The 23,941-nt window shown below is 43.5% G+C and overlaps 1 protein-coding gene across 1 annotated transcript in view; it reads left to right on the plus strand.

Moving 5' to 3' along the window:
• obe (activating signal cointegrator 1 complex subunit obelus) overlaps positions 1-23,941 on the plus strand; it is a 565,443-nt gene that overhangs the window by 118,494 nt on the left and 423,008 nt on the right. The window contains exons 13-14 of the mRNA XM_069330748.1: positions 6,708-6,908; positions 9,058-9,247. Of these exons, the coding sequence (XP_069186849.1) occupies positions 6,708-6,908; positions 9,058-9,247 (391 nt within the window). The remainder of the gene's footprint in view (positions 1-6,707; positions 6,909-9,057; positions 9,248-23,941) is intronic.

The following is a 23,941-nucleotide window of genomic DNA, read 5'->3' on the forward strand; positions in this document are numbered from 1 at the left end:
GGTCCCACGTTTCGTGGGCGTTTCGGGGCATCTCTCCTCAGGGGGTTTGGGGCTGGCAGGGCAGGTTTCTTCCCCTGCGCTCTGTCGAGTCGTCTTGGAGTGAGTTTCCTTTGGCTTTGGTTGAAAGACGACGTCCCTCAGAGGGGTTTCCCATCTGTTTCCGGTCCCGAAAAGGGACTGCGCAGACCTCCGGTTCATTCTGGACTTGTCCCGTCTGAACCCGTGGGTTTTGTGCCCCTCCTTTCGGATGACTACGCTGTCCCAGGTCTGTCTTCTTTTGGAGGCGGGAGCTTGGATGGTGTCCCTGGACCTCAAGGACGCGTATTGGCATGTACCGGTTCATCCGGGGTTCAGGGACTGGCTCGGTTTTGTTGTGGGGCGTCAGGGTTACCGCTTTCATTGTCTTCACCTTCGGGTTGAATCTGGCAACCCGCGTTTTCACACACCTTACTCGGGTCGTGGTGACCCGCCTGCGTCTGCTAGATGTTCGAGTGCTGGCCTATCTCGACGACTGACTGGTTTGGGCTTCCAGCTGGTCTGTGTGTCTGCTCGCCAGGAATTTAGTTCTTTCGCAGCTCGCTGCGTTCGGGTTCTTGGTGAACTGGAGGAAGTTCCATCTGGTTCCCTCTCAGGTTCCGTCTTGGCTGGGTCTGGTTTGGGACGCTTGCACTGCTATTGGACTTGTACCCAAGATTAACCATGTAATGTATCAATTATACAATGTATGTATGTGATATATAACCTGAGCTTGTAAAAGCACCTTCATCACCGTCAGTGATTAAGTGCTTAATTGCACACTAGTTTCTCTATCAGCTATCTCACCCTGTCAGAGTAAAAGAGACAAATGTATGTGAATGCATGTGTGTGTATATATGTATGTATATATATATATATGTATGTAATTACCTAAGTGTGTAATTACCTAAGTGTAGTTACAGGATGAGAGCTACGCTCGTGGTGTCCCGTCTTCCCAGCACTCTTTGTCATATAACGCTTTGAAACTACTGACGGTCTTGGCCTCCACCACCTTCTCCCCTAACTTGTTCCAACCGTCTACCACTCTGTTTGCGAAAGTGAATTTTCTTATATTTCTTCGGCATCTGTGTTTAGCTAGTTTATATCTATGACCTCTTGTTCTTAAAGTTCCAGGTCTCAGGAAATCTTCCCTACCGATTTTATCAATTCCTGTTACTATTTTGTATGTAGTGATCATATCACCTCTTTTTCTTCTGTCTTCTAGTTTTGGCATATTTAATGCCTCTAACCTCTCCTCATAGCTCTTGCCCTTCAGTTCTGGGAGCCACTTAGTAGCATGTCTTTGCACCTTTTTCAGTTTGTTGATGATGATGTTCTTAAGATATGGGCACCACACAACTGCTGCATATTCTAGCTTTGGCCTAACAAAAGTCGTGAACAATTTCTTTAGTATATCGCCATCCATGTATTTAAAAGCAATTCTGAAGTTAGAAAGCGTGGCATAGGCTCCTCGCACAATATTCTTTATGTGGTCCTCAGGTGATAGTTTTCTATCTAGAACCACCCCTAGATCTCTTTCTTTATCAGAATTCTTTAAAGATTTCTCTCATAATATATAGGTTGTGTGGAGTCTATGTTCTCCTATTCCACATTCCATAACATGGCATTTATTAACATTAAATTCCATTTGCCAAGTGGCGCTCCATGTACTTATTTTGTCCAGGTCTTCTTGAAGGGCATGACAAACATCTAAGTTTCTTATCCTTCCTATTATCTTAGCATCATCAGCAAACATGTTCATATAATTCTGTATACCAACTGGTAGATCATTTATGTAGACAATAAACATCACTGGTGCAAGAACTGAACCCTGTGGTACTCCACTTGTGACATTTCTCCATTCTGATACATTGCCTCTGATTACTGCCCTCATTTTTCTATCAGTCAGAAAATTTTTCATCCATGTTAGAAGCGTACCTGTCACTCCTCCAATATTTTCCAGTTTCCAGAACAACCTCTTATGTGGAACTCTGTCGAAAGCCTTTTTTAGGTCCAGATAGATGCAGTCAACCCAACCATCTCTTTCCTGTAATATCTCTGTGGCTCGATCATAGAAACTTAGTAAATTCGATACACAGGATCTTCCAGATCGAAAACCATACTGTCTGTCTGATATTATATCATTTCTCTCCAGGTGTTCTACCCATTTAGTTTTGATTAGTTTTTCCAATACTTTCACTATTACACTTGTCAATGATACAGGTCTATAATTGAGGGGGTCTTCCCTGCTGCCACTTTTGTAGATTGGAACTATGTTAGCCTGTTTCCGCCCGTCTGCTACGATTCCTGTACACAGGGATGCCTGAAAGATCAGGTGAAGTGGAATGCTGAGCTCAGATGCACATTCTCTCAGAACCCATGGTGAAACGCCATCTGGGCGTATGTATATGTATGTATATAAAGTATATATGGAAGCTGATCAGAATTACATTTCACCTTTGTAAATGCACATTAATGACACTATGTAAAAGACACTTCGAACACTTTATGTAGGGCATACGTAAATCTGTGTATCTATGTATTTACGTATGTAGGTTAGCTTAGCATTTTAAAAGCACCGAATCACCTTCTGTGGTTAATTGTTCAATAAACCCTTGAACTATATGTTTAACACATCTCTAACCCTGTCCATGGAGGACAGAAGAAAATTTATATATGCTGTTTAGCATTGTAAATGTGTGGCCACGTCTGTGGTAGAAAATAATAATAATAAAAAAAATGCTTCCTTGTCTCTTCCTCCGGCTGTTCTCTTGCACCTGCGGTCCCGCCTTCACCCATTTCTGAGGGGTTCCCGGATCATGAGGCGGTTGCTCGAGAGTTTGTGCTCGAGAGATGGTCTACCCGCTGGGTCGGGTGTGGCTTCGTCGGCTGTTCTGGTTTTGGGGTGCTTACCTTTCTGGGTGCCTGATCCGGTCGATGGCAGATATAGAATGCTTCCAACCTCACTGGGGTTTCTATAGGCCATTGCTTCCCTTGCCTCTCTGAGGGTTCCCAGTTCTGGCCGTGGTCCCCGGTAAGCCTAAGAACTCCATACACATGACTGATGCCAAAGTCTGACATTAGCATATCAGCCTGGGATAGCTCCGGGGAGTCTCCGGGACTCACCCAGAAAATGGCGTTTCATTACATTCAACGTTGTTTTTTTTTATTTATTTTTGTTTTGTTTTGTCGGGTGTGTTGAATGAGGCCTCCAAGTCTGGCCTTTTCCCAGCTGCTGCCTCAATACACCCCGTACTAAACTCGAGAATATTTTACCATTTCAGTTGCTTCTAACACTGCTTTATTATATTATGTAGTCAAAATGAAGAATTCACAAAAAATGGTGGTGTCAGTGGTTGGGGATGGTGTCAGTGGTGGGGAATGGAGTCAGAGAAGTGACTGATGATGAGCTGGCAGATTATTATCGACACCTAAAGGGCATGAAAGATATTATAATGAAACAGCGCACAACGAAGAAACAAACTAAAATTCAAAAGTATTTGGTATGATTTCACAGTAGGCCTACAGGACCAGCATCCAGCACTAGCAAGAACTCCCTTCGTGTGTCGGGTGCAATTTTTCCTAATGGAAATGTGTCCTGGCATATGTATAAAAAATAAAAATTGAAGAAGGTTGTTGGGGCCGAATGGATGGAACGAATTCTGCACTGGAACGAATCGCTTTGCCCCACGTAGTTCGTTCAAGTGAGGACACACTGTATTTTCCTCGATGATGCTATATTTGCATCACTAAATGTTAAAATGTTTGATATCATTATTCCCAGGTCCTTTCCATGTTTCCCTACTATGAGGAGATGTGATTGTGTCTTGTATCCTTTACAGTATTTCATTTAGGTTCTTAATTTTCTGAGATGAGTTCCTTGTTGCTTCCTGAAGCTGCTATATGTTGAGATGGTACCATCTACTAGGTTGCATCAACCATGGAGTTCTATAGGCCTACTGGGGACCAGTGCCAGAACCTGGCCCACTCACAGAGGCACATGGAGCGGTGACATTTATTTTTGCCGCCTCATCGAGGAAGGCAACCAGAAAGTTAACGAGTCAAAACAAAATCACTGCTGGTTTGAAAAGAGGCCAAAGCTTTGAATCCCACCTAAAACTTTGTAAACAGATGATCGAATTCTCTCGAAGCTAGCGTGAACTCGTTTGCCCCTGCCCTACCTGTTTGGGGAAGGGTGGGGGGTGGGGGGGGGGGGAATAGCTCACCACCAGCTTGGGTCCCAGCTCTCAGTTCTACAGCTGATGTAGCCAGTACCAGGTCACCTCTCCTCCATGCTGGCTCGGAACGCTCGTTTTACATAACTCCTGCGAGACCCGGATTATGTCATATTGAAGGACCCTTCCTCTCTTGAGTTTGGGTCATCGTCTTCTTCCTAGATGCTTTACAGGGCTCTGATGACTTCCTGGTTGGCAGACAATCCCTTGTTCTCACTTTCTCACTTGTTGCTTTGCACATTTTCTGTGGGGAGCCCTGTTGGCTCCCTGAAGCAATGAAACTGACATGTGCCATATTTAATAAGTATTTATATAATAATTAGCTATCAGTTTTCATATTGTCTTTTCATTAAATACATATTTAATATGATTTGCTGACACACAAAGCATATATTGCCGACATGATGGGTTCCGTCCGGGATTGCCGACGAAGGTACTGTATTTTGAGTTCCCAGTTATGAAAGGTTGTGTATTCAAGAAAAACTTGACTCATGTACAGCTTGCATAAAGCTATGAGTAGTCAGGAGGTATTGTAGCATGAGGCTACAAGAGGGTTCTAGGAAGATTGGCATTCGTAAATGGTTTCCTGAATCGTGATGTAAGCACTACAACAGTGATAAGAAGGAAAAGTTTATTAAGTACAGTATCCACTCAGTTTAATGGTCTCTTTTATACCGATCTGCTGGTATTAACGACCGGTTTGGGAGACCGGTATCTGGAGCCTGCTATACCGGTCTGGCGGTCGATATTACCGACGGTCGGTATTGGGTTTGTTGTGGCATCAGCGTCCCCTCACATGGCGACCAGGCCGCCACCGACCTGGATCGTCCAGATTCATATATTACATCTTAATTTTCTTTTAAAATGATTCACTTTAATGAAGAAAATTGTAAATTATTATTAATAAAATATTTTGAAACAGTTTTTATTAAGCAAAAGTCTTTGTTTTCTTATTAAATACCTTTTATAGTATAGGCACTAGGTATTTTTTTTCCCACGGACCTTGAATGTACTCCGCTGGGCCATGTGTTCCCATTGTTTACTGTGAACTCGCGCAGCTAGCTTCAATTGTGAAGGATATTACTGTACTGTAATTGTGATCTTCTTTTTAATTTACAAAATGCCAAAAGTTACCCAAAGGAAGCACCTGACGGTTGCACAGAAGCTGGAGTTAATTAAGAAACTTGATAAAGGATATTCTCATGCACGAGCAGCAGCAGAGTTTAACATCGGGAAAAGTACAGTAAGTGACATCAAGAAACAGAAGGATACTTTATTAAAATATGCCTGAAAATAAGTGTACATACAGTATGTACCCTGTATACAATATAAACAATATAAAACAAGCGCTGCAGAGGATGATGTAATCTTCACAGCTTCGTAATCTTCAGCTTCATTAAAAGTAAGTCAATTTACCAATTATATTATAGTATTACAAGATATTAATTGTTTTTTTTCAACAAAAGCTACATATTAGTCTCTGCAAATGTATATTCTATCGTCAGCAGAGAATAGGTGAGCTCAAAATATTTCGTCTTGGCTAGCTCTCAGTGACAAGGCTCGATCGCCATTGTTATGGCATGGCCGCCACAGCATGTGTTGTAACATTAAAAATACATTACCTGCACTGTTCAGGGTAAATCAAAACACATCTCTAAAATATTATTGAGAAAATATTAACTTGCTGATTGATACATGAAATATTTTGCAATACAAAGGAATGAATCAATTTTTTCCCACCCATCTGGGCTTGATCAGACCGTGTTCACACATCATCCATGCAGCAGCCAACAACTGGCTTAATCGTCGGTGTGGCACTAAATTGGAATGCAATTACACAATGAATTTTATTTAATTTTAGTTATACAGTATAAAATATATCCTACCTGAATGTTACTTGAAAAATTACCCGACCCGACTTAACTTCGGAAATAACGGAGCTCCGGAAATAACGACTAGGGTACAGCCCCATATAGGCCGTTAAATTGAGTGGATACTGTACATGCCTAACTGCTTTGTGAATTCAGCCCTTGTTAAGGTAAGTCGAGCCTGGCCTGGCCTCAGGCCGGGCTTGGGGGAGAAGAACTCCCAGAACCCTTACCAAGTTTGCTCCTCTCCAGGTAAGTAATAAACCTGTATATGCTTGTAGTACCTTCCAAAATAATCAAATAATAATTTTGCCTGGGGTTTATCAGCTGCCAGTGTACTGAACGAAATCCCTGATTCAGTGAGTCAGCTTTGTCCCATACATTGTATTTGAGTGAGTCTTTATTGCACTCAAAAAGTTATAATATACAGTACAACCATAGATAGATTTAAAAATTAAATAAAGATTTTAATAATCAAAGTATGGTGCTTGCAACTCGCTCATACTCAATTCACTTTGGGAGATAATGGTGGATGTCAGTCCCAGGAATGTGCAAGTGCTAACCCTATCTTTCTTTTGTCCTCTTAAAGATTGGTCAAATGGCATTTAAAGGATGCAAGACTCTGAATCGTATCCAGACTGTAGTATATCCAGTTGCCTACCACAGCAACGACAACCTTCTCATCTGTGCCCCAACAGGTGCTGGCAAAACCAACATAGCCATGCTCACTGTGGTGCATCAGATCAAACAGCACCTTGAAAATGATGTCATTCAGAAAGATAAATTTAAGGTAAGTGTTTATTTTGTTAATTTTAATTATAAGCTCTGTGTAAAGCATAGCACGTGAAAATGTAGCTTAACCACTGAACTGCGCCAACCGAGAAAACTGTCTTTGATTTTTTCGTACCCATTCAAAATGTTTGCGGGGTTGGTTGTGTATGAAATGGACTCTTAGGACCTCCAGTGAGAGGCAGCCATCTTGAAAAAAATTCCCAGAATGCCCTAGGGCTGCTGGCTGGGTTAATACAGAGCAACCATGGGTGGGGCACACACCTCTGGTTCCCAAACACTGTTCAATGCGGCGTTGAAAGATCGCGCGCTGTTGGTGAAATTTAAGCCTTATTGTTTGAAGAACATAAGGGTCAGGATATTTGTGAAGCTAGGTGCAAATAAGGACCTAACACAGGTCGGATGCAAGTGATATAGCACCCATGAGGATGATACAGGAGCGTATCCAGTTGTAGCTCTGAGCGTCACCCTTGCCCACCTATGCCATCTCCAATTTATATAGATGATACATAGATGAATCATTTTCTGCGTTCAATGATGATGCATCTGGTACAAGTAGCATAGATGAACAGTGTTAGTGGCTTCCATGATGGTGTTTTCCATACATATTTTCACCAATAGCTGAATCTCTTCCAGACTGCCTGAATCTCTTTTAGATTGACACAAGAAAAAGAGATGATATGATCACTATATACAAAATAGTAACAGGAATTGATAAAATCGCTAGGGAAGAATTCCTGAGACCTGGAACTTTAAGAACAAGAGGTCATAGTTTTAAACTAGCTAAACACAGATGCCGAAGAAAGACAAGAAAGTTCACTTTCGCAAACAGAGTGGTAGACGGTTGGAACAAGTTAGGTGAGAAGGTGGTGGAGGCCAAGACCGTCAGTAGTTTCAAAGTGTTATATGACAAAGAGTGCTGGGAAGACGGGACACCACGAGCGTAGCTCTCATTCTGTAACTACACTTAGGTAATTACACTTAGGTAATTACACTCGTTGAGGCTGGCTGAATCTCTTCCAGACTTCCTGAATCTCTTCCAGATTGATGGACACTCTTTGAAGGTAGCTGAATCTCTTTCTGTGTGGGACCTTACAAAGCGATCTTTTCAAGACTACCTTACAAAGTGATCTTTTCCAATAATCTTTTCAAGACTACCTTACAAAGTGATCTTTTCCAATAATCTTTTCAAGACTACCTTACAAAGTGATCTTTTCCAATAATCTTTTCAATACTACCTTATACTTTACAAGCTTGGCTACATACAACCTACAAGTACTAAAGCCAAGAGTGTACATGAGTGCTTTATTTGCAAGCACACAGAACACAGAAACAGTAAGCGAAAATCTATCTGTACCTGGTGCAATGAGAGCGAAGTCACACTATGTACTATGGACTACTTAGTTGATTATCACTCACTTCCGAAGTACTGAGTGTGTAATACAGTGTTACTGTGTAAATAGTGTGTGAAACTGTACATATTGTAATTTTAGTTAATTTTTAATAAGTAATATTGTGACAATAAACATTTATTGTGGACACATTACTGACACATGTATCACAGTTTCATGGAAAATTATGAACATTCTACTGTATACATATTGTAAAGAACACAAATATGCATCATATACGAAAAAAATCAAATAAAACTGCATTGGAAATACATAGAACAAATAATTGAAAATATATTTGTGGTAACACCCGGTGCTTGAATGGCCTGCGCGACCGTGTCTGAGCGAATCACACACGGGCGACCAGCCCCTGATGACGTCACAGTGCACCTTGTCCACGTCCCCACAGCCAAAGTAAGTGGAATTTGATATTTATTTTTACATAGACATGTTCAGGGAAGGGAATTTATCATTTTACGAAGAAAAAAATAATTTTTTGGGAACACTTGATTTCATACGCATAGGTGCATAGAATTTCAAAGCGTTATATGACAGAGTGCTGGGAAGACGAGACACCACGAGCATAGCTCTCATCCTGTAACTACACTTAGGTAATTACACTTAGGTAATTACAATAAACTCGGTGCATCACAGTGGTTAAACATAACATGCAAACATGTTTAGACAATGATGATAAGTATATCTACATGTGGACTCTTGTAAGTTTACATTCATGATGCAAAATATCATTTTATTCAGGTTGTATATATTGCTCCTATGAAAGCATTAGCAGCCGAGATGGCCCGTAACTTTGGCAAGCGACTAGAGCCCCTTGGATTAACAGTGCGGGAGTTAACAGGAGATATGCACCTCACCAAGCCAGAAATTATGGCTACTAACATGATCATCACCACACCTGAGAAGTGGGATGTCACAACACGTAAACCAGGTAAGACGACCTTCATTTTAATTTTTGTAAATGTTCTAGTTATACCACCATATTCATAAGAGGTGGATATAACACCATATATTGTTATATCCATATCTAAAAGATTCCCCTGGTAACTGTGCATGAAGATCAACCATGGATATGGTGCTTACCCAGTTGGTGTGATTCTGGATCCTAAGCAATTAGCCCTTGTGTTGCTGAGGGCTATTTGGCCATTGTCACCCACAGGCGAATAACCAAAAAAAAAAAAAAACCTAAACCTGTTAATTTGTGTTCCCTGATCACGGAGAAAATGATAAAAAAATTTTTAAGTGGCATATTTTGCCTGCTATAGGGCGGGGAAGTCTGGCAAAAAAAAGAGGCGCTTACTCAGCGTGCGTCCGAGGCGGTCTGCTCAGCCCCAGCTGTCAAGCAGGAGTGGCCACAAAGAGATAATTACCTAATTATTTTAATGTCCGATTGATTTTTCTTCATTATTTTTTTTTTTTTGCTATAATATTATTCAATAGTGTGTAGTGTGATATATTTATATAATAAAATGTGTGAATCATCACTGTACTCAAAATTATGGTGAGCATATTATTGATCACTTAATAATAGCATGTACATATATATATATTATGGCATTTTTAGGCGATGCTGTGGTCACAAGCTGAACAAGCTAAGCAGAGCTGTGAACTCATGCTATGTGCGCCAGCCTTGGTGGCTCACTTAGTACTGAGGACCTCACACCCGGGAATGTGGCCCACGATTTAAAAAAAAATGGTGTCTGTTTTCAAGAGCCGTGATGAAGGTGAGGTGAACCCCGTGTATCTGCGGGCTGTTTAAATCTTGCTTAGTACTCCAACACATCATATGCCGTGATGCACAATTTATAGCAAGTTACTCAACACATCATATGACGTGTTGCGCAGTTTAAGGGTTAATGAAGGTTTTGGTTAACTCATTCTCATTCATTGACATAGTTGGGATAGATCTGGGTCTCCAGGTCGGCTTCTTCTGTGGTCGGCCTTGCTGCTGCTATGGGACCATCATCTGTTAGGCTCTCTCTGCCCCTTGAGGATCTTCTTGGTCACCTGAACTTTGCCTGCTTTGTCTTTCCATTGGTTCAGGTTTAGCTGAAGGCATTGCTCTGCCTTCTTTGAGAATCAGCATTTTGCTAGTATTTGGTCAGTGTGGTGTCAGCTGGTTCTCTTGCTATTACCCCACTGGCCCTTCCCATAAAAAACCCAGCGTTGAATGTAATGCAATGCCAATTTCTGGGTGAGCCCAGGAGGCTCAAGGAGGCTCAAGGGGTTTTCCCCAGAAATGCAGTGGCTAGCCAAACCAAATTGTCAAAACTAGCCAACCCACCTAACCTACCAGAGCTTATACTCATTCCCAGGAAGCATCCGTATTATGTGTTTTTAATTTCCTCAACCCACCGCAAATTTTACGGGTGTTATGATATCCTAAAAAAAATTTGCATTCAATAAGAGAAAGTGGTGGTGCAGCCTCCTTTGGCCTTATAAAGGTGTAAAAGAGTAGAACTCCCAAAACACTCTCCAGGTACCCTCCAGATATTGCCTTTTCTGAATCTTGTTGTGTGGCATCCTATCCCTTACTAGTCATTTTCATTGGATCTCATCTGGGTGATTTCTCCAACTCTCGCCAAACTGGAAAGAATTGTGGTTATCTTGCCTATTGGCCAAGATTATTTTAAACTTGGACTGCTGATGTGTGTGTGCAGTTGAGCCGGGCAGGAATGCCAACTGCTCGCAACAGCTATCGACACTGTAAAATGCCTAAAGCAACAGCACAAAATCTTAAGGAGATCTTATCAGATATAGGTCATGTCTGAACTCTATCTGATGATGAAGGGAATTCAGAGATTGGTAACATCAAAATTTATATGATGTGGTGTGGGACAGATATAGGCAGAGGATCCTTTTGGGGTACTGGTTTGGCAAATTTGCAAATACGAGAGAGAAAGGATTTCCTGGAACCCTATGTGCTTAACATACGAATGTATTCACTAAATTAGAACACACAAAATATATACATATATATATACGTGGAAATTGGGGATACAGTGGCACCTCGGTTTTCGAATTTAATCCATTCCCAGAGACAGCTCGTAAACCGAAAATTCGCAAACTGAAACAAATTTTCCTTATAAGAAATAATGTAAATTGAATTAATCCATTACACACTCCCAAAAATATTAACTTCAAAATACATTTCATACATAATACCACACAAATATTTTGTAATATAGAATGTACAAGTTATAGCTTACATTTATTGATAACACTTGTTGGTGTATGGAAGATGGTGAGGAGGGGAGGAGATGTGTTAGTGCACACAGAGATCACACTAACGTGATGCACAAATGAACAAATCCACAAGGGTTTTGATTAAGTCGATTAAGGCAGTGTCTGGGATGCTCCCGGACGCAGGTTCGAATCTTCGTCACGGCTCTTGTGGATTTGCTCATTTGTGTATCACGTTAGTGTGATCTCTGTGTGTAATGATGTAAGGGCAAAGAGGGAGAACAGGCTATTGACATAGCTCGAGTGCAGGGGGGAGTTGTGTAAAATCCTGGTTTGTGCCTCGGAGAGGCTACGCGATCCAATAAGTTCAGTAGAACTTTGGTTTCAACTTTTTTTAACCCTGTCGTAGCTCAGTCAATTAAAGCAGTGTCTGGGATACTCCCGGATGCAGGTTCAAATCCTCGTCACGGCCCTTGTGGATTTGTTCAGAGGTGTTAGTGTTTGGAGTGGTAGTCACCTCAGTATCCACTCAATTTAACGACCTCTTTTATACTGATCTGCCGGTAATAACGACCGGTTTGGGAGATGGGTATCTGGAGCCTCGTATACCGGTCTGGTGGTCGATATTACCGACGGTCGGTATTGGGTTTGTTTTGGCATCGGCAGCCCCTCACATGGCGACCAGGCCACTGACCTCGATCATCCAGAGTGGTATATTAAATCTTAACTTTCTTTTAAAATGATTCAGTTTTATGAAGAAAATTCTAAATTATTATTAATAAAATATTTTAAAACAATTGTTATTAACCCTCAAACCGCGCATATCATATATATATGATATCAGTGACAAAACCGAAACCGCGCACATCATTTATATATGATTTCGTGTCTAGCGCTATAATTTAAACGCCCCGCCTGGGATAGGGGTAGTCATCGGCGAGCCTCGACCAAACATAAACAAACCTCGCCTGGGAAAAAATCCAGCGTGGGTCCCCTTTGTGTACAGAGCTCAGTTACCCGGCGGACACCATGGCGAGCGCATCACGTTCCGACGACCAACCCCGCTCAGTGAGACGTTCCTCGCGACCTCTGAGCGAGGACGAAATTACTCGTAATTTGTTCCCGGATGGTGATGAGTCTGATATAGACGACTCAGACTTTGATCATGACTATGCACAGCCCTCAGAGGTGGATACGACCGACGACGAGTGTGAACATGCTGGCTCCACCAGGGCTAGGCCTAGCATCTCGCCCATGCCTCCTCGCCCTCACTCCACCCCAATTTCAGCAAGACCACACAGTTCATGTGCTCCCTTGCAAGATATTGATGTTTTGCTCGACGATTCTGAAGAAGGTGAATCATTTTCCGGTTTTAGTGACTTAGAATCGGAAAATAGTTTTGCTAGTGCCAGTGGAGGAGTGTGTGGTGTTGCCAAGCGACAATTTGCCACGTCAGCAACATCTGGCCAAGCCATGCGGCACCGCATGGCACCACATGAACAAAGACCCTCAACATCGAGGAATTTTCCATCACCATCCCTGCCCGCCCCTACTGTTCCTAGACCTGCTTCAGCTCCTGGTACACGGTTTCCTCGCCGTGGTGCCGCTATTGGCTCTAGAAAGACACCCGGTGTTTTTGTGTGGAGTGATGGGACAGATTTTGTTCCACAAATTCCTGTTTTTGATAATTCGGATGTTGGAATTACAGACATTTTCCCTGATAAAGGTGCAGATATGTGTGAAATGGACTATTTTACTGCATATTTTGATGAGCCGCTAATGGAACATCTTGTTCATGAGACGAACAAATATGCGAGTGATCTCATTGATGAGGAGGAGTTATCCGATTTTTCACGTTTGCAGCGATGGAAAGATACGACTGTAGGTGAAATGTATGTGTTTTTGGCACTGTGTATGTTGATGAAACATTGTGTCAAACACGTAATCGATCATTATTGGAGCAAAGACCATACTGTTCCAACACCAATGTTTGGCAAATATATGTCTCGAGACCGATTTGCGATAATCCTCAGGTGTCTTCACTTTGCAAATGATGAAGACCAGAATGATGATGATAGACTTTGGAAGGTAAGGCCCGTCCTGAATGAACTTATCGGAAAGTACAGGGATTTCTACGTACCAGCTCAGAAGCTTGTGATTGACGAATCCCTTGTGCTTTTCAAAGGACGTCTTGCCTTCAAGCAGTATATTCCCTCCAAACGCCACCGATTTGGATTGAAATTCTTTGTACTCTGTGACTGTGAAACAGGAATTGTGTTACATATGATAATGTATACGGGTACAAATGTAGACATTCCTGCTAATGACCAACATGGCTTCTCAGGTAGTGTTGTGAAGTCACTGCTTGCACCATATCTGAACAAGGGCCACATTTTATACACAGATAACTATTATACCAGTCCCTTGCTAACTAGGTTCTTGCTTGATAATAGAACTGGTGTGTGTGGCACAGTGAAGGCGAAACGAAGGGAAATGCCAGTGTTTCCAGGTGCTATGCAGGTTGGTGATTGCGAGCTCAGAAAAACAGGTGGAATGCTTTCAGTGCGGTGGAAAGACAGGCATGAAGTGAACATGTTGACCACCATTCACGCTGGAACAATGCTGGACAGTGGCAAGGTGAACAGAAACATAAGAGAAATAATCTATAAGCCAGATTGTGTCTTGGACTATAACATCAACATGCGTTTGGTGGATAAATGTGATATGATGGTGGGGGCAGTGGAGTGTGTACGGAAAACAGTGAAGTGGACCAAGAAAATGTTTTTCCACCTTGTTGATGTAACAATGGTGAACAGTTACAATATGTATCTTGTCAAAACAGGTGGTAAACGTAATTTCCGTGCATTCAATTTTACTGTAGTAACACAATTACTACAGAAGTTTGGCAAAGTAATTCCTGGTGTACAGAGGCCCATTCTGAACCCGGTATTGCACCATGCTCCAACACCCAGGCTCGCTTTCAGGGATGCCTTTTTGACACACAATCTCGGGTTTTTACCACCAACTGGAAAGCGTGCAGTAGGCCAGCGTGCGTGTGTAGTATGCTGGTCAACAACCAAGAGGGAACAGAAAAGAAAAATGGTGATGACTTGGTGCACAGTGTGTCAGGTCCCTCTGTGCCATGTCCGATGTTTCAACGAGTATCACAGTCTTGATGACTTCTAAATGTCCAAGACTGGTGCCAAAACATGTAAATACAGAATAAGTGAGTGTATTTAATGGAAATAAATCATAAGAAATAGTATATTTTATTGTGAAATAAGACATTTTTGTGCAAATACTTGTGACACTAATATGTGGATACAATATACATTGGCAACAGTTTTATGTTTATAAATCATCTTGTGAGAACATATTGAACCACACCAGTGAAAAATATGGGTGTAAAATACGCCATAGATACTGTAAATAATAACGCGAAAATAAATTCGCGGCAACTCGCGCTCTTTCTCCGTCGTGCCTGACTCACCCCGGGCGCACAGCGGTCCAGCGAAGATCAGGCGTGACGTCATCGATGATCTTCTCGGGTCATTTACGTCCACGGTAAGTGTAATTAAATTTTTTTATTATTTTTCCCGTGCTCAGGGAACACAAATAAAGAGATTAAAAAGAAAAAAAAAATTTTAGAATTTTTTTTTTTTTGCGTGTGTGGGTGTTAATTCCATTTGGACCCCGAGCGGTTTGAGGGTTAAGCAAAATTCTTTGTTTTTTTATTAAATATCTTTTATAGTATAGGCAATAGGTATTTTTTTTCCCACGGACCTAGAATGTAGTGCCTGGTCATGTGACCGCATTGTTTACTGGGAACTCGCGCGGCTGATAGCAATGTCTCAGAATATTAGCCAGAGAAAATCAGATTCAGACAAAAATAGATAAATTCACGATTTCAACGGTTCGTAAAAGCACCCACTGGGAATACAACAAGTCATGCAGCATCTGCTGGCAACGAGTGCCCTACAAGCCATGCTGCACCCACCGATGCTGAATTCCCATCAACAAGTCGTGCAGCCTCCGCTGGCAACGAATGCTCTGCAAGCTATGCTGCACCCGCCGATGCTGAATTCCCATTGACAAGTTGTGCAGCCTCCGCTGGCAACGAATGCTCTGCAAGCTATGCTGCACCCGCCGATGCTGAATTCCCATCGGTAAGTCATGGACCATCCGCCAGCAACGAATGCTCTGCAAGCCATGTTGCACCCGCTGAGGCTGAATTCCCATCAAAAGTCGTGTAGCCTCCACTAACGATATAAAATATGATTGAAAGGCATATAAATTAGTGTAAAAAGTGTTGATAGAGTACAGTATTGTAAGTGTTTATGATTATTTAAGCCTTGACAAAAAGATACTGTACAGTGTAAATATACAGTAGAAATAATTTTCAATTGTGAGAATTAGAACTCGCGTGAATTAGTAGTAAGGCTAGCTGTTGTGTGAAGTGAATGCCTGAAAATAAGTGTACATACTGTATGTACCCTGTATACAATACTGAACAATATAAAACAAGAGCTGCAGAGGATGACGTAATCTTCACAGCTTTACAGCTTCGTAATCTTCAGCTTCATTAAAAGTAAGTCAATTTACCAATTTTATTATAGTATTTCAACATATTAATTGTTTTTTTCAACAAAAGCTACATATTAATCTCTGCAAATGTATATTCTATCATTAGCAGAGAAAAGGTGAGCTCAAAATATTTTGTCTTGGCTAGCTCTCAGTGACAAGGCTCGATCACCATTGTTATGGCCTGGCCGCCACAGCCTGTGTCGTAACATTAAAAATACATTTCCTGCACTGTTCAGGGTAAAACAAAACACATCTCTAAAATTTTATTGAGAAAATATTAACAATCACTGATTGATACATGAAATATTTTGCAACACAAAGGAATGAATCAATTTTTTCCCATCCATCTTTACTTGATCAGACCGTGTTCACACATCATCCATGCAGCAGCCAACAGCTGGCTTAATTGTCATCGTGGCACTAAATTGGAATGCAATTACACTATGAACTTTATTTAATTTTAGTTATACAGTATAAAATATATCCTACCTGAATGTTACTTGAAAAATGTATCTATGTATTTACGTATGTAGGTTAGCTTAGCATTTTAAAAGTACCGAATCACCTTCTGTGGTTGATTGTTCAATAAATCCCTGAACTATATGTTTAACTGATCTCTAACCCTGTCCATGGAGGACAGAAGAAAATGTATATATGCTGGTTAGCATTGTAAATGTGTAGCCACGTCTGTGGTAGAAAAAAAAAAAAACTTGAAAAATTACCCGACTCGACTTAACTTCGGAAATGACGGAGCTCCGGAAATAACGACCAGGGTACAGCCCCATATAGGCCGTTAAATTGAGTGGATACTGTATAACATCAAAAAGTTATGACTTCTCTGGGGGTACACTCCCTCCTACGTTTTACAGGCATACCACTAGGACCTGGTTGTGTCTCACTGCTTGCTTGTCTTACTAAGAATCTCTCTAAACACACTTGTTTCTAGGGGAAACCCCGTCAGCTCCCCGGAGCTATCGAGGCTGATATGGATGTATTTGCTTTCTGGCATCAATTAAAGTGCATGGAGTTCTTGCCTAATGGGGACCACGAGACAGAACCTGGCCACCTCACAGAGGCTCGAAGAGCAATGGGCTATAGAAACCCCCATGTGGGGGTTTCTTGGATTGGGTCTCGTTGGATCCTGCCAGGGTTTTCTACCCTCTGAGAGAGGCTTGTGTTTACGGGGAGGGGTGGGGAGGGGGGGTTCCTTTTCCCCGTCTGCATACGAGTTGTTGGGTGTCGGCCCTTCCCCGGGTTCTGTTCCTTGTCCTTTCGGGCCCGTCAGTTCCGTCCTGTCGGTGGGTACCCTTCTCTGTTTTCTTTCCCTTCTTCTCTAGGACAGTTCTTGTGTCATGTCGGGATCGTGTTCCCCTCGTATCGGGGTTCTGCATGACCTTTTGTCTCGGGTGCGACTGTGCCTTTATGAGACTTTGTGATATTGTGCTTGCTTCTGTAGGAACTCAAAGGTTCGGGAAGGTCTTCGATTCTTCCCATATTATTGGAACGTCTGTTGTCTTCCGGTGAGGCTTACCTCCAGTTCTTTCTAGGACTTGCTGGTCCTCTTCCGTGCTTCTTCTTGGTTTTTGATACTGTCTCGTTCTTTTGTAATTATATCTGCTCTCCATGCTCTGTCTCGGCACTGTTAATATTCCTTAAATACTCCAAGTTGGCACCCTTCCCGCCGGGCGGGTTGTGCGGTTCAAACCTCATGTGTCCTGCGCATGTGCCGTGGGGGTTTGTTTTGTTTATGGATGGTGTACACAAGTGTTGGTGTTTGGCGTCCATTTTCTCTCTGGTGCTTCGCCTTTCTCGCTCCTCTTATCTCTCCAGTCTGAGCCCCGTAGATACTGGGGGTGTTCTTTATTACAAAATATGGGGAGGAAATTTTTCCTCTGCATATGGTTGTGGGGAGCTGCATTTGCCTCTACCCTTCTCTTCTCCTGCGGCTCTGGCCTTATTCCACTAGAAGTGCTCCCGGGATATTCTCGGCTAAGATGTGTTGTGACACGTTAGTATCTACGCTCTGCAGGTGACCTTACGCGGTCTAGCGTTTCTTTTGGCCAGGCACTGGTTCAAGGTTTTTGGATGAGTGTTGGAGATTAGTTGTGGCGTTTTGTTTGGTCCATTGCGTGCTTCTTCCTGTGGCCTTCCTTGTTTGTCTGTGTTATTTGTTACACAGTGGGGCTCGGCTCCATCTTTCGAGGTCTTATCTTGGACACTCATTCATTGAGCGTCGTGCAGTGCCTGGCTGAGCCCTTCCATATACATTGGATTCTGTGTGTGTAGTAGGTCATGTCCCTTTCGTTCCTGATTGCTGCCTGTCTTCTTCGTTCGTCATCTTCCTTCTACACTCTTGTCCCTAGCTGCTGGTGCTTGGGCTGTTTTTCTGGTCTTTTGCTTGCGTTTTCCATTTTTTCTCATTCTCTCTTACACACTGTTGTGTGTTTTAGTATGTGCTTCTTGGCTCTACTAATCCTAGGTTGGACTTTGTCCATGCTCAGTTCCCTGCTTGTGCACCGCCCCCGCCAGTGTTCAGTTCTGGTCCTGAGTTTTCATCTTCTCCTTGTTTGGCACTTCCAGCTTCTGGCTTGCCCGTTATGCAGGAGGATGTAGCTTCCGTTCTTCCTCTCCTGCCCCTGCAGTTTCTTTTCGTTGGGCTGGGAGGTGCTAGGTTTCAGGCCCTGGCTCCGACTTTTTTCTTTGTGTTTCCTTTCGGGCGGTGCATTTTTTTTCTGGGGGGTGCCCCGTCGGCTCCCCGGAGCTTTACCAGGCTGATATGCTATTGTCAGACTTTGGCATCAGTCATGTGTATGGAGTTCTAGGGCCTACCAGGGACCACGGGCAGAACCTGGGCCCCCTCAGAGAGGCAAGGAGAGCAATGACCTATAGAAACTCCCGTGTGGTTGGAAGCATTCTATGTCTGCCATTGACCGGGTCAAGCATCCAGAACGGTAAGCATTCCAAATCAAACCCCTATTCTGGTTAAAATTGCTACCTAAAGCCGAACTAGTGGATAGAACTTCCCAACAGAAAACAAGCAAACATGTATGACGTCACACGTCACCGCGCCGCTGTCTGCGCAGCTCCCCCTTTCCCGGGAGGGGGAAGGGGGAGCCCCAGACCTCCCATGCCGGCTATCCACCCATCAGTTCTTCGGCTGATGCTATGGGCACCAGTTATGTGCTCCAGCTCCAGTAGTTGTTTCAGCACTGTACCTAGAGTGTGGTGTCTGTCTTCTAGGTGGTGCGTGAGCCGGGAGTGTCTACAGTACTCGGGCTGCATGCGCCTAGGGTTCCCTTCCCTAGGTGCCCTGTAAGTACTGCCCTTGGGGCTTGGGGCCACCTTCCACAAGTTCCTTGGGTCCTGCCCCTGCTAGGCCATTTACTGTTTAGTTTTCGGCCGCTCTTTGTGTGCTCGGGTGTTCTGTCTCCCTTGTTCGCCTTAGAGTAAGGGGCAGTTTTGCACTGGTGGGGCGCAGGGTACTGTGCAGCTTGTCTTTACCAATCATGGCGGCCGGCTCTGTTCCGCTTGGGTACGCTGTCCTCTTGCGGGGTTTTCTTTTTCTTTTTGTTTATCTACCTGGTGGGTGGTTCTGCCTTCGTTCTTGCTCCTTGTGTCCCGTGTGTTCTGAGTATTTTCTGGTGGTACCCCCTGCTAGGTCCCCGTGAGTGTACACGTCCCGGGGGTTCAGCTCTTAAAAAGTTGTTTGGTAGCTTTGGGCGCCGGTTAGCAGTACCCTGCCTGGGATTACCTGAGCGCGAGTCCTTTTATAGTAAACGCTCGGGACCCTGGGAAACCCCTGGGGGCGCGCGGGTCCGATGGATGTGACCCCAGAGTCCCCCCTCGCTTCCAGCGAGTTTGAGGGTTGCTCTCTCCCTTTGTTTCTGGGTGACTCTGTTTTGCCTCCGTCTGCTGCCTGTGGGGTCAGTGACACCTTCGACCCGGAGTCCTGTTTTGTTGCTTGTTGTGGCTCGGTTACCCAGTCGGTTAGGGAGTCGGTCGGCCCAGCGGACAGCACGCTGGGCTTGTGATCCTGTGGTTCCGGGTTCGATCCCAGGCGCCGGCGAGAAACAATGGGCAGAGTTTCTTTCACCCTATGCCCCTGTTACCTAGCAGTAAAATAGGTACCTGGGTGTTAGTCAGCTGTCACGGGCAGCTTCCTGGGGGTGGAGGCCTGGTCGAGGACCGGGCCGCGGGGACACTAAAAAGCCCCGAAATCATCTCAAGATAACCTCAAGATAACCCAGTTGTGCTGACTAAGCGGGTGCGGGCAGCAGGGACGTTGCACTTTGAGCCTTGGTGGTGGCAACGCTCTCGTGGTTTACTCTGCAGGAGCCCCGGGACTGCCCCGTTTTGGTTCGTGTTGTGACTTGGGGGTGTTGGTTCCTTCGGTTCCTTCCACGCTCCCTTGTCTTTCCCCTGGATCCCCCTTCCTGCCTGCATCCGGTTCCTTACCGTCTGTAGGATTGGGGCGGGGTTTGGTGGTGTTGAGACTCGGTCAGTCTCGGGGAATTCCCCTTCCGGGGTAATGACGGGGACATAAAGCCTGTTCCTCCAGCCGTGTTGTAAGAGTCTGCCAGTGGGCTCCCTTCCTTAGTGTTTTCGCTGCTGCCCCGGTTTTCTGGTACGGCCGGGGCTTTGGGGGGACGGCTCGGTCCCGGGGCCTGTCGTGTCGGTCCTCGGGGCTGGGGGAGTTGCTGACTTGGGGGGCCCTTGGCCCCGTAGGACCCCGTGGGTTTTTTTTTCTCCCCCTCTAGACGGGGCTTGTGGTTACGCGGAGTGGGGTCTTTCCTCCCCACTCGTCGTACGTGCTGTTGGGCGTAGGCCCCTCCCCTGGCTCGGTTCTTTGGCCTTTGAGTCAGTTGGTTCCGTCCTGTGGGTGGATGCTTCCCCCCCCCCCATTTTTGGGACGGTGTCTTCGTCATGTTTCCCCGTTCTTGGGGTTCTACGTGACTTCTGGTCTCGGGTGCGCCTGCGCCTTTGTGTGCCTTCGGGACTAGTGTTGGCTTCTGTGTTCTCGAGGGTTCGGGAAGGTTTTCGCTACTTCCCGCATTATTGGAACGTCTGTCGGCTCCTTGTCCGGGTCGCCATTTTGGGCTACTTGTAGCCCTGTTGGGTTACTTGTGATCCGGTTGGGCTACTTGTAGCCCTGTTGGGCTACTTGTAGCCCTGTTGGGCTACTTGTAGCCCTGTTGGGCTACTTGTAGCCTTGTTGGGCTACTTGTGGCCCGGTTGGGTACCTTTTTGGGCTCTGTCTTCGCTTCGTTGGCCGGTTTTGATGTTCCTGCTTCCTCTTTTGGCTACTTTTCTCGTGCGGTAGTCCTGGTTGGCGCCTTCCCGCAGAGCGGGTTGTGCGGTTCGGCCAGCGTGTCATGCGCATGCGCCGTGGAGTTTGTTTTGGTCTGGGCGGTGTGTTTCAGTGCTAGTGTTTTGCGCCCTTTTTTTCTCAGGTGCTTCGCCTCTCGCTCTTCTCCCTTGCTGCGGTATGTGCCCCTTCACTCCGGGGGTGTCCTGGTTTCCAGCTGTGGGAAGGACACCGAGGTTTCCCCTGTGTCATGGGTGTGGGTCGCCTCCTTCGCCTCTACCCTGCTCTCCTCAACCCGTTCTCACACAAGACAGCACATATATGACTTAATGCTTAAAGTCAATATGTTGAATATGAATTAGTAAATATGTGATATATTCCCAGTTACTTTTTTTACCAAGGCCCAAACTCTTCCTCACATACCAATTTACGTCTCACAGTACCCGTCCGTCAACATAGATAGCAGAAAATTCGTGATTGGTTCAATTATAAGGAAAATTGTAGTTTTCAGGACCCACATGGGTTGTGAAATTTACCTACTATTGTCCATGCTCTTAGAATATTACAGATCAGCTACTTCCTATTGAAGGCTCGTAGTTTTGTCTTGAGAAATATTAGTTGTTCTTAGTAAATTATAATAAGCACTAAAAATTATTACATAGAATAACAGTCCTTCACCAATCAATATTATATACCATAGTTTGTGCTTTACAAATCTTTAAAGGATGTTTTGTAGGAACGCTAACAGAAAACGATGTTACATTTGAATGTCTATAGGGTAAACTACTGCAAACAGGACGGTATTGTGTCTACTATACCAACTATAGCTAGGATGGGTATATTGTCACCTACCGCCTGTTAGGTGGGAAAGGGGTTCAATACCACCCACAGGATGGGTATGAGGGTCACATCCACCCACAGGATGAGTATGGGGATCACATCCACCCACAGGAAGGGTATGGGATCCAAAACCACCCACAGGATGGGTATGGGGCTCCAACCACCCATAGAATGGGTATGGGGCTCCAACCACCCATAGAATGGGTATGGGGCTCCAACCACCCATAAAATGGGTATAGGGTCCAATAACACCCACTGGATGTGTATGGCGTCCATTGCCGCGCGTCGAGCTCGAAAACCGCAGCATTCATCTCAGAACCATGCCTATTTCACACAGATTCCTTAATAAACGTAAGAGTTTTATATGTCACAAGAAAGATAGAAATATGAGCTTCATTCTAAATACCTTACCATGGGCATATTTAAATTTAAAGCGAAGATACGTGTACTTTTATAATAGCCGAGCTTTAACCCCGGACAGATTGATCGACCGAGCAACTCTCTCTCAGAACAATGTTTATTTCACGTGAATTCGTTAATAAACATATATGTTTTATATGTCTCAAGAAAGGCAGACATATAAGCTTCACTTTAAACACTTTACCATAGACATATTTAAAGTTCTAATGAAGATACATGTATTTTAAAAATTACGGAGCTCCCACCTCGTACAGACTGAACGACAGAGCAACTCGCTGTTAGATCAATGTTTATTTCACGTAAATTCGTTAATAAACACAAATGTTTTATATGTCTTAAGCAAGATAGAAATAAGAGCTTCATTTTAAATACATTACAATAGACATATTTATAGCTCAAGTGAAGATACATATGTTTTTATAGTAGCGCTCAGTAGCTTGTCGGGCATGGAGTGCAGACGCCTACGCATTTGCCGATATATTGTATAATTAACAAAGATACGCTAATAAAGCCTAAAATCTTATATGCCTCCAGAAAGACCGAGATATGAACATTATTATGATTGCACCAAATGAAATATATCATGTTCGAGAACAAAGATATATCAATTTTAAATTAAGTTTCGACTCTCTCTCGGGTGAGACAGATGGGGCGACTCTCGCCCCATCTATTGGAGATTCTGTGCACTAAAGACCCAAAGCTACTCAAACCCTCCTAGCATTATTTAAGTAATGACGTAATATGGTGTATTTACTCACTATAATGTGGGTGCTGAATGCAGAACATGAAAAAACATATATTTACTCCAAACTAATATAATTTCATTATGAAATAAGTAAATAAGTAGCATCAAAGGAAGTCGACGGTCCAAGCGTCAATGTTGTGGAGCGACTTATCCAAGATATATCGTTGTTTGGAAAGTGTTTGTTGGCATATCCAGTTGTCGCACTTCTCTGCACAAATTATCACAAATTTAAATTATAATGTTAACAAGTAGAATACGTATTTTTAATAAAATCTAACATAACTAGCCAGAAAACATTTAACATTTATTAAAAAAATATATGTTTGGAAGTTAAATCAACTTCATAGGACAATATATGCCCGAAACGCTTTGCGTAATAGTGGCTTTAGGCATTGTATGTACTAGCTCTACCTATAAGTCAACCAATCCTTGTAAAAATTTATTGTATGTATGTACCTTACCTAAATAAAATTGTATTGTATAAAATTGTATAGTTTTGTTGTATATACTCGTTATTCGTTGACATGCGTTCGCTACTTAAACTACCA

The sequence above is a fragment of the Procambarus clarkii genome, chromosome 24, assembly GCF_040958095.1.
Source record: "Procambarus clarkii isolate CNS0578487 chromosome 24, FALCON_Pclarkii_2.0, whole genome shotgun sequence".
Lineage (NCBI taxonomy): Eukaryota > Metazoa > Arthropoda > Malacostraca > Decapoda > Cambaridae > Procambarus > Procambarus clarkii.